Source organism: Brassica napus, chromosome C9, assembly GCF_020379485.1.
Source record: "Brassica napus cultivar Da-Ae chromosome C9, Da-Ae, whole genome shotgun sequence".
In the NCBI taxonomy this organism is placed as follows: Eukaryota; Viridiplantae; Streptophyta; class Magnoliopsida; order Brassicales; family Brassicaceae; genus Brassica; species Brassica napus.
The window spans coordinates 22,300,776-22,316,421 of NC_063452.1; the positions used below are offsets into that span (position 1 = coordinate 22,300,776).

At 34.3% G+C, this 15,646-nt stretch overlaps 3 protein-coding genes across 4 annotated transcripts; 1 reads left to right on the forward strand and 2 right to left on the reverse strand.

Moving 5' to 3' along the window:
• Positions 1 to 3,825: 3,825 nt before the first annotated feature.
• LOC106367635 (50S ribosomal protein HLP, mitochondrial-like) lies at positions 3,826 to 6,284 on the forward strand. 2 transcript variants are annotated; one of them, XM_013807450.3, is made up of 4 exons: positions 3,826 to 3,927; positions 4,032 to 4,067; positions 4,256 to 4,344; positions 4,750 to 6,284. In XM_013807450.3, the coding sequence occupies exons 2-4, from the start codon at positions 4,034 to 4,036 to the stop codon at positions 5,149 to 5,151; spliced, it is 525 nt and encodes a 174-aa protein (XP_013662904.1). In that variant the 5' UTR covers positions 3,826 to 3,927; positions 4,032 to 4,033; the 3' UTR covers positions 5,152 to 6,284. The 2 variants fall into 2 exon arrangements, with proteins under 2 accessions (XP_013662904.1, XP_013662905.1); XM_013807451.3 differs by having other exon boundaries at positions 3,839 to 3,927; positions 4,015 to 4,067.
• Positions 6,285 to 7,613: 1,329 nt separating this feature from the next.
• Positions 7,614 to 8,822, reverse strand: LOC106363404 (50S ribosomal protein HLP, mitochondrial). Its single transcript, XM_022698347.2, has one exon. The coding sequence runs from the start codon at positions 8,781 to 8,783 to the stop codon at positions 8,409 to 8,411; it is 375 nt and encodes a 124-aa protein (XP_022554068.1). The 5' UTR covers positions 8,784 to 8,822; the 3' UTR covers positions 7,614 to 8,408.
• A 5,589-nt stretch (positions 8,823 to 14,411) lies between these two features.
• On the reverse strand, positions 14,412 to 15,265 carry LOC111203885 (ornithine aminotransferase, mitochondrial-like). The gene is made up of 5 exons (XM_022697999.1): positions 15,260 to 15,265; positions 15,082 to 15,170; positions 14,932 to 15,012; positions 14,651 to 14,860; positions 14,412 to 14,556 (listed from the first exon to the last, which is right to left on the reverse strand). The coding sequence occupies exons 1-5, from the start codon at positions 15,263 to 15,265 to the stop codon at positions 14,412 to 14,414; spliced, it is 531 nt and encodes a 176-aa protein (XP_022553720.1).
• Between the last annotated feature and the right edge of the window lie 381 nt (positions 15,266 to 15,646).

Here is a 15,646-nt window from a genome sequence, read left to right on the forward strand (position 1 = left end):
CCCATCTGTTGAGAGAATTTTGATGCTTCACAGTTCACACATAAGCATGAGCATTCTATTTTCGGTTTGGTTCCGGTTCGTTTTTTTGGTTTTTGTTTTTTTTTCTTTTTTTTTATAACCCCGGTATCTGAATGCTTTTGAAAGAGACCCGACTAACGCCTAATGACCGTCCACCAGAGCTGAGCCAGGGAGCCCACCAAAGGCATCCGGGGGGGGGGGGGGGGGCTTTTGCACCCCCATTTTAATCGATGGTGGCCGGGACTCGAACCTAGGTGACGGAACTCACATCGGTGAGCCCTTTACCACAAGGCCACAAGCGCCTGGTTTGCTTTTTGGTTTTCTGATACTATTGATATAGGAACCATCCAATTATTAATGAACTTTGGTTTGGTTTCGGTTCTATTATTTTGGTTTTTAGTTTTTTTCGGATAACAATATTAGGAATCTGCGACTATCTGATAAAATTTTGGGCCAATTCGGTTCCGATTTTTGGATAATTAAGGTAAGAAATCAGATTTTTCAAATAAAATATCAGATAATTTGAATACATTTAATTTTTTTGACAAAAAAATATTCATGTAATTTTGACAATTTTTAAATATTTTAGACAAAAAAAAAAATATTTGGGTAGGTTGGTGTGTTGGGTAATTCGGTTTATAACTAGTTTTTAACAACATCTGGTAATTTTAAAACTAGATATACTTAATATTTTATGTTCTTATATTTTGGATATTCAGGTACACATTTGGTTCTCGATTGGATTCCGGTTCGTTTTTTTGCTTTTTGGCTTAGAGATGTAAGAACTGTTTAGATATTTATGAACATCAGTTCTGTTCTACATTCAGTTTTTCCAGTTTTCGTTCTCGGTTTATATACACACTAGTATTACTGCCCCGTGCTAAGCACGGGTATAATTTTTGGTTGCTTTTAAATTATTTAAAAAATAGAATTGTAATGTCTTAAACAAAATTGAACATATTTTGACAAAATTTTGAATTTCTTAAGCTAGGTAACACCTAGAAATATCGTATTTGCTATATTCATTTTTATTTGTATCTGTTTTGTAAATAATTCTTCTTTAAAATAAATTTATTGGAATTAATATTAAAAAAACATGAAACTAACATGTACTAAATTCACTATATATTGAACTATGTACAGCTTAAGAAAAAGAACATGCCTATGAAGACAACATCAACATTGGACTGAGATAAAATATCATAAAATATTTGCTCAGAGGTCTTCACATATGTAGTAAATATAAAACTTATCTTGTAGGGGTGTGCGGTTCCTCTGTAATCACTATTGTTACCCAACACTTTGAAATTCATGACATCTAGGTACTCTTCTTCTTTTAGGTCCCTTTTGAATTTTTTATCAACTTCTTCAAAATAGAAGCTTGAATCCTTTCTCCCTTTCAAGTATGAAAATTACTCAATCATATCAATATCACATGAGGTTACAAAATAAGTAAGAAAACAGATGACTATTTATGTATACACTTAACAATTTCATCTATAAAATATTTTAAGATATCAAAGTGTATACACTTTTTCATCCACAAGGATATCTTCCATCCCGAGAACAACTTCAGGTTTATGTTTAGAGTAGTATTCCCATATCAGTGAGACCAAAACTCGGATTTTCTATTTTTTTTAGATGAATTGAGCTGAGAAATAGGAGTATACTCCAGTGGCATCTTCAATCTAAACTCTGTAAAAATAAAGAGTGGATAATGTATTAGAGAAGAAGAGAAGAATCATTCTAAGAATATTGATAGAAAGCGTAAACCTTTGCAGAGTGTTTTGGCTACAATGGTGAAAAAGAGAGAGATGAAACAATGGTTGACAAAAAAAGATGAAACTATGGTGATAAAGAGAAAAGTAAAGATAAAACTATCGTGGTGTTCAGTTGAGTATAATGAGGAGAATGATTTGTGGGATAAAGAATCGTGGGTAGTTATCTATATTTATCTTTTTGCATTGTTAAATTAATTTTATGGTGTTTGTATTTTATCTATCCTTTATTATATTAATAATAAATGTAATACAATTACATACGCATAGAAAAGGTGCAATGTGAATACAATATAATCAAACCACATAAAGTCCATATCAATCCATTATTTGCAAAGAGCAAAACACTCATAGCTGTAATTATTAACCATATCAACCCATTATGTATTTAATATTTTCCACTAAATAATTTTAAAAAGGAAAATAGCAAATAAATAAGACCAATATATGAAGATTGTCGATGAAGACAAATGTGTATAGGAGTTTTGAAAAGTAAAAGTATTACCTGGTTTTATGATAATTTATATAGGAGATGAAGAAAATATAGCAAATATATAAGCTGATGTAAATTAATCTTTATTGTGAGAAAAATTAGGAAGTTAGTTTTTGAATATTTGACTGCTGAACAAAAAGGAGATTAAAGCAAAGATTAATTCAATTTTTTTTTCAATATTTTGATGGGCGAAAAAAAAGAGAAGAAAAGAAATTTTCATTTTTTTTTTGTAATATCTTCACTGCCGAAAAAGAAAATAAAAAAGAAAATTAATTTTTTTTTTGCCACATGTCCAATTCTAATTGGTGAACCGACTTGCGCTTTAGTATATAGAGGATGCCTAGTCACATATATTAACACATGTTTTAGATATTCAGATATGTTAATATTCAATCAAATGGTGAAATTTGAATTGATCCTTTGCCATCTTCAGTTAGAGGATAAAAAGCTTTGTTTAAACGGTTACATTAACTATGAATATATTTGTATATTTAAACATTAATTTCAAGTTATAGCCACTAAGAATTTCAAATTACAGTATATTTCAAAACTAGGAAACTTGATAAGTATACCTCTTTACATGTTCATTTCAAAATTACACATATTTACTCGATGAGATTTATGAGATTTCACTAGATGTCCTCTCCTAAATTTTAGATGGGATTTTTTGACACTGATTCTTTTTATTCTAATAGAAGTTCATGACCAAACTGGTCTTACAAAATCTCAAATAAACGTACTGCAGAAATACAAAAAAAGCAAAAAAAACGTTAACTACCAGAATAGATCGATACCAGTAGGTACCATTCACAGACCTCAATATTTTCTAATTCAAGATATCTTCGTTGAGGTGAAACATAGCAGCTTGACTTTCCAAAGAATAAGGAACCACCGAGATCAAAAGCTTGGAAATCAATCCAAGACAAAGATAGAAACAATTTAACCTTATGACTTCCCACGATTGAGTAAATGTGAACTGGAGCTCCCAATCGTTGAAATTGGTGCCGGAAAATCGTCCAAGAACCTGGAGATTAGCCATGATCAACATCACAATTGTACCGTTGCACCAAGACCAAGGGAAAACACTCCTCCTAAACACAAACTCTTCACCACTTGACATAACTGAAAAACAAAGCACAGACATACCCGAGCCGGATGGAATTATTTCAGACTTTTACAACTTTAAATGAATTTCCTTTCACCCAAACTTCAATATTAAACCTATCCAAAATTCTTTTTAAGACGAGTTTTAAAAATGCATCTAAATATAATTTTTTTTAGCATGTGTTTAGTTGTTAATAAACGAAAAATAATTCATTTTTATTGCTTAAAATAATTGTAAATAAAAGCTCCTTCAAAATTTTAAAATATGGATTTATAATAATATATTCCTTTTATTGCTTAAAATAGCTACAAGAACTGAAGCCCAAACATATAATGTCTGGGCCGAAAGAAGAAACATACCGGAGAATTAAACATTATGACCATTATACCCTTGAATAAACCTGCTATTTTACCTTTGTTGCCAGCCTTGAACCTTTCCCTTTACTGTCTGCCTCGCTCCCTCTCAATCTCATCACTCACTGATCCGATTCTTCTGCAACGAATCTGTTTTTTTTGTTTCGCTATCAACAACTCGTAAGTTATCATTTTTCCAGATCTATTCTCTTTCACGATAAGATTATTCATTATTTTGTTTTTACTTTAGTATTGACATAATGATAGAAACTTGTGAATTGTAGAAATGGCGGCAGCTTTTGCTTCCAGATTATCTCGTGGTAAGATACTAGTGGAAATTTCGAAGTAGTGATATGAGATTAAATCAAAAGTTTTGAACTTTGTAACAGATTCTGAAAGACTGATTCATATGACATAACATTTTTTTTTTTTTTGTGTTTGATGGTTTTATCAGTTTATGCTCAAAATATTTGATTTGTGTTGTCTGATCTTATAATATAATGAGCAGGTCGTTCATTGTTTGGTGGTCTTAAGAATGATTTATCCGGATTAATGAATACCTCCTATGGAATGATGAATGAAGTGAGCCTCTCTCAGGTCAGACACCTTCTTCAACTTAGGGGGTGTATTCAATCTAGAGATTGAAGTGATTTTATTTTAATGAGTTTTAAAATTCTTTTAGATGAATTGGTGAATTTAATATGGTTATTGTTACTATAAGATTTAGTTTTTTTTTTGGTTCTTTAAAAAAAAATCTACGAAGAAATCACTAGAAAACTACTTAAAATATTTTCAATAATTCTAAATTTCAAAATATTTTATGAAATGTCAAGTCCAATAATACTAGATTTTAAATGATTCATGTTTGAAAAACAGTAGATTTGTGGTCACTATTGCTTCTGAACTCAGTTGTGTTTGCTTCCTTCTGTACAGTTATTGTTATCTAAAAGTTTTTAGGTGTATTAATGTTTGATAGTTTCTTCTTTTTTTGGGTGGAAGCAGCAGCAACAGCGAAGGACATTCATTCAAATGGGGAAGGTTCTCAAAGTCGTGGACAACTCGGGAGCCAAGAAAGTGATGTGTATTCAAGCGCTAAAAGGTAAGAAAGGAGCTAGGCTTGGTGATACGATAGTTGCTTCGGTGAAAGAAGCCATGCCAAACGGTAAAGTGAAGAAAGGAGCGGTTGTGTATGGCGTGGTTGTGCGAGCTGCGATGCAGAGAGGTCGTGTTGATGGAAGCGAAGTTAGGTTTGATGATAACGCCGTTGTTCTTGTTGATAACAAAGATAAGAAGACTAAAACTGATCGCCAGCCGATTGGTACTCGAGTGTTTGGTCCTGTTCCTCACGAACTTCGTAAGAAGAAGCATCTCAAGATTCTTGCTTTGGCTCAACACATTGCTTGAGACAACAACAGAAATTCCTAAACCAACCTAGTGTCCTACTCTTTGTGTTCTTTAAACTCTCTTCAGTAATTTTTTCTTTTGGTTGAGTCTTCGTTAAGCTTACGAGGCACAATTTTTTTTTTGTTCCAATGAATTTATAGGTTCATAAACTATAAAACTCTCAAATAAAAGTTAGAAATAGTTCAGCTCGGGTTTGATTAAATTTAAGTATGTTACAAATGTTTAATTTTAGTTTAACAAACCTAAATAAAATCCAACCTTAGTCGAAGCCCGTTCTCTAATCATATTACAACGAAGTCCATTTTCTTTAAATATGACCCACATTTATTCACCCGATCTTTTTCCACACCTTCCCATGCTTTTTCTCTATCCCTTCTCTAGAGTTTAAAGAAAAATCAATAGTCATCATAAATCTTATCATTTCCTTAGCTACCTAGATCTGTAACTGTCATCTTCCACTAATTCTACTAGCTCCATATAAATATGCCGATGTATCTTTCCGCAGCCAGAATTTCCCTCACAGTTGGTCGCCACCGGCTTCCATGCATGTGTGGCTAAGCAACTTTTCTGGCGAAGCTATCTACAGCCGGGTCCAGTTTCGATCTGATGCTTTTGAAATAAATAGGTTACGACATTTATAGTTACAAAATTCTCTCTGAGATTTTCATTTCCATTGAGCTTTGATTGGTTTCATGTCCGAAATCAAGAGAAAATGGTGAAGGGAACGATTACCACCATGGTAACACGTTTATTTCCATGGAGCTTTGATTGCGCAACTGCACAAGAGCTCGACAACTCAATCAAGTACAATATTTTGCATTTTTAGCTCATTTATTTTTTCATTATGTTATGTTATGAATACATTTGAATGTGCTTGCGTCTGAATTTTTGCAGTTAATGGAAAATTATTAGCTCTGTTTTTTTTCCTTTTTGGAGATATTAAAGATTTGAAAATGGATGAACCATAGTGTCTTCCGTGCGCGAGAGACTGAAACTTGGAGGATAGTGGCTTTGAAGAAGGTTGGATTCGAAAAATTTGAGCCAGAAAGTGTGTACATGGCAAAAGACTTTGTGATACATTTTAAAAATAACTTGAAGAAAGATTGTGATACTTAGGAGACTCAATTTAAGGATAACATATGTCTATTCGCAGAAGTCACTCTTCCTCAACTGCCACATGACATGGTTCTAAAACTATTAGTGAGTTGACTAAATCCTAGCTTTTGGTTTCAGCCAGAGCCGAGAGTGTTCATGGATTCCAGAAATTACGCGAACCAGAAAGTTCAGAGCTTAGAAGCTGAGTGTCCAACGTTTCCATACGCTATGCCGATGACAAAGAAAAGTGAATTCTTTGAGGTTCTTTCTATTATTTTTTCTCTTCTTTCGTTCTTCATATCTATATGATGGGGTTGAATGGTATAGGATGTAGCTTTGGATCTTTTGCTTTAATTTTTTTTTTAAAATCTAACCTGTAGATTTTGTAGCTTTACCTTTAAATTTAATTGATGTATTAGCTTTAAGTAAAATTGGTTATCACCTGCCTAAAAATCTTATTGCATATGGTCTAATGTGTACATTCGTGAACTGTTTCCTTGAGCAAGATAAGCTGGAGAAGATGAAGCTCCGGCAGGATTACCGGAGCTTATGACACTCCAATCTCATAGGGACTGCTTCTACTAAGTACCATTGAGAACCTGCAACATTGGAAAGGGGCAGCACATGATAGGATAGTTTATTTAATGTAAGTAGAATGCCCTAAAGGTTTACATTGAAGGGTGTATTTTCCATGTATCTTAATATATCTAAAGATTTTTACATCAAACGAAAATCAAGTAATTCAGCTCGAGCAAGCATTCCCAATAAGTTGCATCCCAAAGTCCTGGCTCCAGATGGTCAGAGTTACTAAGATCTTAAAATGATTTAGCATGGCCATAGTTACTAAGATCTTAAAATGATTTAGCATACTTGAAAAGTAATGTGAGAACGCTTGAACAAACCAATAAAGTTCTGTTTGAATGCAAAACCTGTTTTGTAAGCACATCGATTGGGCAAGTAATAAAAGCAGGCAAGAAAAAGAAATATGGTAATAACATGAACACCAGTTTCTCAAACTTGATTTTAAACAACAATGAGCGAAGCGAATGACCACACCTCCTTGATGATTCTCTCACCTCCAACACAACTTCCTTAAAATAGATTATGTCTACCCTATCATTTTAAAAATATATTCCACTTTCAGATAATTTTGTTACATCTATACTATATAATTAAGAAAGTTAAATGAATCATTAATTCAAATTAGCACAAAACAATGATGAAACAAATAGTTTTTAAAATCAAATAATGTATAAACATATACAAATAGTTTATTCCAAAAATGTTATAAAATAAATAGTGAGATTTTAGCTGAGAGATAACTTAAAATATATAATAAAACTAAACTTATATATTTGTTTTCAGTAGTTTGGTGATATGAATAATTTTTTTAGGAAAAACAAACCAAACTATTAAGTTAAAACAGTTTATTTTTCAAAGTATAAGAGCATTAAAAATTTGGATTAAAACAAAAATTTAATATTTTATATTTGATGGATATACAATTTTTTGGATGAAACATTTACCAAACACTATTATATACTATTTCTCCTATTTTAAAATAGTCAATAGATTTATAATTAACACCCGATCAAAAAAATAACAGCTGAGAACTTACATAAATGTAAAATAAAAAACAAAGTGAAATTTATCAGTTCAAAAAATCACAACGAAAACTCAAATCCATCACCATATGTTACACATTACCTTAGACATTTTAATTTTTTGAAAAGTAAAATGGTATAAAATATTCAAATATATAAAGATGTAAAATGAGTTTCAAAAATAAAAATAATAAAGATGTAAAATAAGTTTATAAGTACCGGCGGACAAGAATACTAGTCTATTTAAATTCAGTACAATGTTTGGTAACTTAACCAAATCAAAGGAGTGAATTTGGAAATTTAGCCTCAGGGAGCAAGGTGGTTACTGATTAGTGAACATTTGTAACATACTTAAATTTAATCAAACCCGAGCTGAACTATTTCTAACTTTTATTTGAGAGTTTTATAGTTTATGAACCTATAAATTCATTGGAACAAAAAAAAAATTGTGCCTCGTAAGCTTAACGAAGACTCAACCAAAAGAAAAAATTACTGAAGAGAGTTTAAAGAACACAAAAAGAAAGACACTAGGTTGGTTTAGGAATTTCTGTTGTTGTCTCAAGCAATGTGTTGAGCCAAAGCAAGAATCTTGAGATGCTTCTTCTTACGAAGCTCGTGAGGAACAGGACCAAACACTCGAGTACCAATCGGCTGGCGATCAGTTTTAGTCTTCTTATCTTTGTTATCAACAAGAACAACGGCGTTATCATCAAACCTAACTTCGCTTCCATCAACACGACCTCTCTGCATCGCAGCTCGCACAACCACGCCATACACAACCGCTCCTTTCTTCACTTTACCGTTTGGCATGGCTTCTTTCACCGAAGCAACTATCGTATCACCAAGCCTAGCTCCTTTCTTACCTTTTAGCGCTTGAATACACATCACTTTCTTGGCTCCCGAGTTGTCCACGACTTTGAGAACCGTCCCCATTTGAATGAATGTTCTTCGCTGTTGCTGCTGCTTCCACCCAAAAAAAGAAGAAACTATCAAACATTAATACACCTAAAAACTTTTAGATAACAATAACTGTACAGAAGGAAGAAAACACAACTGAGTTCAGAAGCAATAGTGACCACAAATCTACTGTTTTTCAAAAACATGAATCATTTAAAATCTAGTATTATTGGACTTGACATTTCATAAAGTATTTTGAAATTTAGAATTATTGAAAACGTGTTACCATGGTGGTAATCGTTCCCTTCACCATTTTCTCTTGATTTCGGACATGAAACCAATCAAAGCTCAATGGAAATGAAAATCTCAGAGAGAATTTTGTAACTATAAATGTCGTAACCTTGTTATTTTTTCAAAAGCATCAGATCAAAATTGGACCCGGCTGTAGATAGCTTCGCCAGAAAATTTGCTTAGCCACGCATGCATGGAAGCCGGTGGCGACCAACTGTGAGGGAAATTCTGGCTGCGGAAAGATACATCGGCATATTTATATGGAGCTAGTAGAATTAGTGGAAGATGACAGTTACAGATCTAGGTAGCTAAGGAAATGATAAGATTTATGATGACTATTGATTTTTCTTTAAACTCTAGAGAAGGGATAGAGAAAAAGCATGGGAAGGTGTGGAAAAAGATCGGGTGAATAAATGTGGGTCAAAATGGACTTCGTTGTAATATGATTAGAGAACGGGCTTCGACTAAGGTTGGATTTTATTTAGGTTTGTTAAACTAAAATTGATGTGTAACTTTGATTGGATAGGAATATTTTTGCTGATGTGGCATAGTTTAGGAGTCTCTAAATTAGTTCCTTTTATATAGTAGAGATTTTGAAATCTCGTCAAAGTTATGTATTTACTTAATTAATGATTTCAAAATATTTATTAAAGATTTTTTTTTTATCTTTTTTTTATTTTGTCCTCTTAATATAATTTACCATTCAAAATGATCTTAGTCAGATAAAAAGGGCTATCACATCGTGTAATAACATCTGCACTAGATTAAGATCCTAGATTAAGATCCGTGTAATGAACATTATATATATATAAACTATTTTTAATAAATATATATTGAATAATTAAAAAGTGAGTAACTATTACATTAACATATAAATAAATTTTATTAATTCAACAATATTTTTTTTCTATTTGATAGGATATATAATTAAATTTAAATGATATTAACATATATAGTATATTTTAATATTAATGTCTATTGAATGATGTTTTCTACTCATATGATTTTTTGATCATTTGTATCTTCTATAACAAAAAACTTTAAATTATTGATGACAAAATTTTCATTGTCGGATTAATAATTTTAGTAATTTTTAATTTTTAAAAATAGGTTGTCAAAGTTTGTTCAAAGCTTTAGCGAAAAAAAAATTGTTTAAAGTAAATTTCAAAATTAAATATTTATATATTTTATATGGTATATGGTATATAGTTTAATATAAAATAATATATATATATTTAATCTTAATAATTATTAAATGAGACTTTTACTTATATGATTATTTTAGAATAATAATTATATACTGTATTAATTATCATCCCTAAAAAGGGCATCGGAGGAGTTACATAAATTCCGACACACCGGCGAAACATTAGCACTAGGTTACAAGCAAAAAGAGCAGACATTCATACACACAGATCTAAACATAAAAGGTGATGGTTGTGGATGATAACTCATGATCTTAATGGTATTTAGCATCTCATTTAACTCATTTTAATCATTCTAGGTTGCATTTAGGTCTTAGTATTGCATTTATATGCATAATTGCATAAACAGGGGCTAATGTGCACACTTGAGAAGTTTGAGACGAAATTGCAAGGTTATTCCTACAAATTACAAAGATTGAGGCGGATTTGGTGTCCATCAAGAGAGCAGGGACCTACTGTGTAATTTTGGAAGGTCTGATCGCGCGATTAAAATATCTGGGGCTGATTCGTGAGGATATAAATGTTATTTCGATAGTTTTGGGGTCAAAGGGTGGTGAGCCAAACGATGAAGGACCAAACTTGCAAAAAGAGCAAAAGTAGCCATTGGAGCTCACGACTTCTTTTCGCCGGATCTGAATCCCGACGGCGAGCTTGATTCCGACATGATCACGGCCACGACGCGGAGATAGAGAGGTCGTGAGCCAGTGACGACGAAGCTCCACGATGGCTGCGGCTTGGAGATGTGCAAACGACACCAGAAGCTTGGGCTGACGACGACGACTTGGCTGAGGCCGGCTGATCACGGGAGAGGAGACGACTTGAGCCAGAGATCCCGTGGTGGATTGCAACGAAGAGGAAAAAAGTGACGAGTCTGGTTCCGGAGCTTCGCAGAGGCGCTTCTGGTCGGAGAAGAACAGTCGCGAGTGAAGGCCGTGGTGAGGAGTTTCGTCGTGGCTGATGATTACGGTGGAGGAGCTGAGACGGCCTGAACGTGAGGCTCTGTAGTGGAGCAAAACGGTGGAGATGGCTTCGGCGGTGAAGAGAACCAGTCACGGCGATTGATGATGTAAGGTCAAGGAGGAGACGAGAACCTCGGTGATATGGATCACGAAGCAAGCCACTGCTCGAGCTGAAGACATGAGAAGCTCAGATTGATGACGAGGTAGTGTTGTAGCGGCCATGGAGAAGCTTGAGACGAAGAAGACAAAGTCCGAGCTCGAGCAAACACAGCGGATAGACGCAGCGGCATGATGAACCCGCTGGGAAAAGACTCATGTCCCTGTTTCGTATCGACTTCCTGCAGCGACTTGGTGACACCGCTCGGAACAAAGCTAGCTCCGTAGCAGGGCCTGCCCTGAGAATTTGAGAGCCAAAGATTTAAAAAATTAGGGGGTTTAAATTTTTTTTTTTTAATTTAAAGATCTATTTACATATAAAATTTTTCAAAAAGTTTGAGGACAATGTTTCATTAGGCTTTGTCCAGGACCGGCCCTGCTCCGTAGCGGCTTGCTGGAGCGGGAGAAAGAAGCGTGGATGAGATTTTGAGCCGTTGACCTGTTTATTCCGGTTTGACTCGGTTTAATTGAGTTTGGACCTCCTGTATATAGTTTTCGCCTCTAAAAATCCTAATTTATCTCATTTTCTCTCAAGACTTTGTCTAAACTTGTAAAAGCTTGAATTTTTTGATAATCTAATGAAATACTTCATCTTATATTTGTATTTCTCTTGTTCATTAACATGATTTGCCTTGATCCTTACATGGGTTTAAAGTTTCTCATGGAGATTAGTGAGTAGTGACCTTGTGATTCATGAGTTAGGTAGATTACGGTGATTAAGTGGATATTTAGGATGCTTATTGTTTGACTAACAATGTTCTATGCTTGCTAAGTGTTTTTAATGCTAGATTAGATTTGATCACTCTCATCTAGACCTTAAGCTATTTTACGTCCGGAATGTGTTTGTTAAAATGCTTGAATAAACTTAGCATTATCTTTTACATATTTGGCCAACGGCAGTTGATGTCCAAGTTGTTTAAGTGGTTAGTAGACTTGTGATTTATGCATGCTTGAATGTGTTAGCCAACGGGAGTTGATGTTTGATGCATGACTAGCATAGAAATTATTATCACGGGAGTGGATTAATCTATTTTGAATGAGATCTAGACCAATAAACTTGTTGATTGTTTTGTTTGAACATCCTAGATTGAACATTGATCACCTTATATCAATTATCTCTGCCCGTGGATCCATCCTTAGCATTTGATTGAATTCTTGCACTTATTTCTTGATTGGATTTGAAATCACCTTGTTTATATTCCTAGGATATTAGCTTGCTACAAAACATCAATCTTCTTGTTTTCTTAGATTATGAAAGTTTGTGTATTCTTAGTGTTATAGATCATTAGTTTCTTGTGGATTCGATAATAAAATGCTACAATTACATACTATTCGATTGTGGTATTGTTGGCACATTAAGTTAATTGGTGTGTGCTTCAACGCTTAAACAGTGGGAAAGAAGGCAGAAGAGGCAAGGCTCCTCCTCTGGTGGAGACTAATGGCTGTCCATTCCGGTTTCAAGGGTTCTCAAGGCCAGGGTATCAAAGCCGACGCAAGATCCACCGCTGAAAACCATCACTTAAGTCATCCACAGAGTCGCCCCGCGGCCACATATGTCGGTTCCGAAATGGAGGACCGACTCCAAAAACCGTAACGTCACAATCTATGGAAGAATCGCCAACTTAGAGGTCGAGTAGCTACATACCACTACCTTCTCAAAGCGGAGGAAAAGACAAAACCGGATCGGAGATGAAAAGCTCGTGGGGGAACCGCCATCCCGTTAGAGAGATCCGATGACACCAAACAACATCTTTTCCGTCCAAGACAGGTTCACGACCCCGATGGCTGACTTTACGATTTCCAATGGACTCTCTGTCGTCCTCTAACGGAGATCTACCATCATACTCTCGCTGAACCACCAGAGCGGCGAAGCCTTCATAGGGACCTACGCGACAGGATCCACACGATTCGCGAGAAGGAGCGATACCACCAAGAAGAATCCAGATCTGCACTCAACCGTCAATGTAGAGCAATTTCCGAGCGGGAGGAGAGCTCTACGAGCGGCAGAGACCACCGGAGTCGCAGCGCCTCCGCCCTAGGTCAAACAAGAATGAGAAAGTTCAGAGAAAATAAAAGGTCGCGCGTGTACTCACTTGCCACTCAAATGCCATTTTTATCCTATGATTTTGTAATTATTTGTATCTTGTCATAAAAAATATTTTAAATCATGGATCACAAAATTTAAATGTGAGATTTTTAATATTTTTAGTAGTTTATATTCGTTTTAAAAAATTCAAAATATAACATATATAGAAAACTCTAAATTTTTATTATATGGTTAATATAGTTGTTTAATTTATTTTAATAGTTTAAAATTAAACAAACATGATAAAAGATGCATTAATTTTAATCAAATCTTTATTATTTAAAATCATTAATTATCATATATATTTTAGTCACATTAGGTAATTCCGTAGACCAACCTATTTCTCTAAAGATTCTAAAAATCATTATAGTAATCATTATAGTAATGACCGTGGTTACAGCATTTTCTTCTCAGTTAATATATAAAGAATATACATGCCAACCCGTGTATGCATACATTAATACATCCATGTATGAAAAATTCATGGATACGTGCACATGGTTATAAGAAACAATCTTTTGAAGTATATATAAGATTTTTATCACTATTTTCTTAAAAATCTGAATATTTTTAACAAGTTTTTCAATCCAAATAGAATTATTCTTACTGCAAAATCATATTTTAATTAGCCTCTCTTTTTACTGGTAAGTCTGAAAAAGTACTGTTAACATTTTTAAATCAAATACCATAAAATGGGGAAACCAAAGAAAACAAAACAATACTACATTTTTCTTTGAGTTCTTAGCAGAAATATAAATGCAAAACCGATAAATGTTAAAACAGCTATCTCGGTTTTATTCAATGCCAAAACCGGAAATGAACCAGAGTTATTTCTATCGAGCTCATTGCAATTCGGTTCGGCTTAATACAAAGTATCTACTTTCTAAACGGAACCAGTGTTGTCCCCTGTGGAATCACAACAAAAAAAAAAAAATTTAAACCAGATCCTACTCAAGTTCCGGCTGGTTCAAGCATAGAGGTTTCTCCCGCAGCGATCACACTCGGTTAAATGAGAAACCGGAGTTTTGCCGGAATTGGTGTTCTGCAGATTTGAAAGATCAATCTCAAGCACATCATGAAGAGCCTTAAAGCCTTCTCGTAGTTCATCAGAGCTGGCAAAAGGAATAGAAAATATCGATAACCAGTGGTAAACCGCTTAAGAAACCAGACCGGTTGAGCTGCTTTTTTTTAAGTGGTGGAGTTAACCGGACAATGGTGTTGTGAGTCGGTTTAGCCAAAACTCCTCTCTCCTTCAGGCTCAAGCAAATATCATAAGCCGAAACTAGAGATAAGCTTTCGCTGTTGAACTCAACCGCATTGAACAATCCTCTTCCTCGTACTTCTTTGATGTAATTAGAAAACTGTTTCTTGATTTCATTCAGTTGAATCCTCAGTTCTTCTCTAAGACTTGCTGATCTACAAGATTCAAGAACTGATAAATGTTAATCGAAAGAAGTCGAGTAGATTTAGAAAGTAACAAGCATAACCTTTTGACGAGTTTCTCTTGCTCGATAACATCTAAAGAAGCCGTAGCGACAACACTAGCTAAAGGGTTCCCACCAAATGTGCTGGAATACAAAAAAAAAACAAGCTTTAGATGCTAATCTCTGTTAATAAGAAAAGATGCTTATGCGAACCTTCCGTGTTGGCCAAGTTTGATATGAAGCATCACATCTTTATCAGCAAGCACTGCACTTACTGGAATCACTCCTCCACCTAATGCTTCCTAAGTATCTGACTTTCAAGAAGCAGATTCAAATGATTTCAATAATCTATGTAATGGCGTTGTTCCCAGGAAGTGTATAGAAAACATACCACCATGTCAGGACGAACTTCTTCCCGATCACAAGCTAACAACTTCCCGATCTCGCTAGACCGCTTTGTACTTCATCAACTATCATCAGAACATTTTAGTGTAGTTGGTTAAGGGCTCTGGAACGTCCGGTTTATTATCAACTTAATTATGATGTAAGCCAGTTGGTTATTCTTGGTTTAGTTGGTTACACTTTTATATAAACTGATTGTAACAAACTTTATCCTTCAATGAGAAATCTGAGTTTACATCAAAAACACTAAAATGGTATCAGAGCTTTTCCGCGAAAATTCCTTCGATTGAGCTTAGATTTTTCGATTATCTTCTCTTTTCTTGACGATTTCATCATCAGATTACTGATCGGAAGCTGATTATGTTGCTGATTTGAT

Bases quoted from the DNA above. Each gene is read 5' to 3' on its own strand.
- LOC106367635 (XM_013807450.3), top strand. From the start codon at position 4,034: ATGGCGGCAGCTTTTGCTTCCAGATTATCTCGTG. The intron at 4,068-4,255 runs GTAAGATACTAG...TATAATGAGCAG, and splicing joins TGCTTCCAGATTATCTCGTG to GTCGTTCATTGTTTGGTGGT. The intron at 4,345-4,749 runs GTCAGACACCTT...GGGTGGAAGCAG, and splicing joins ATGAAGTGAGCCTCTCTCAG to CAGCAACAGCGAAGGACATT.
- LOC106363404 (XM_022698347.2), bottom strand. From the start codon at position 8,783: ATGGGGACGGTTCTCAAAGTCGTGGACAACTCGGGAGCCAAGAAAGTG.
- LOC111203885 (XM_022697999.1), bottom strand. The intron at 14,861-14,931 runs GTTATGCTTGTT...TGAATCTTGTAG, and splicing joins CAAGAGAAACTCGTCAAAAG to ATCAGCAAGTCTTAGAGAAG. The intron at 14,557-14,650 runs GTTAACTCCACC...TCCTTTTGCCAG, and splicing joins ACTCACAACACCATTGTCCG to CTCTGATGAACTACGAGAAG.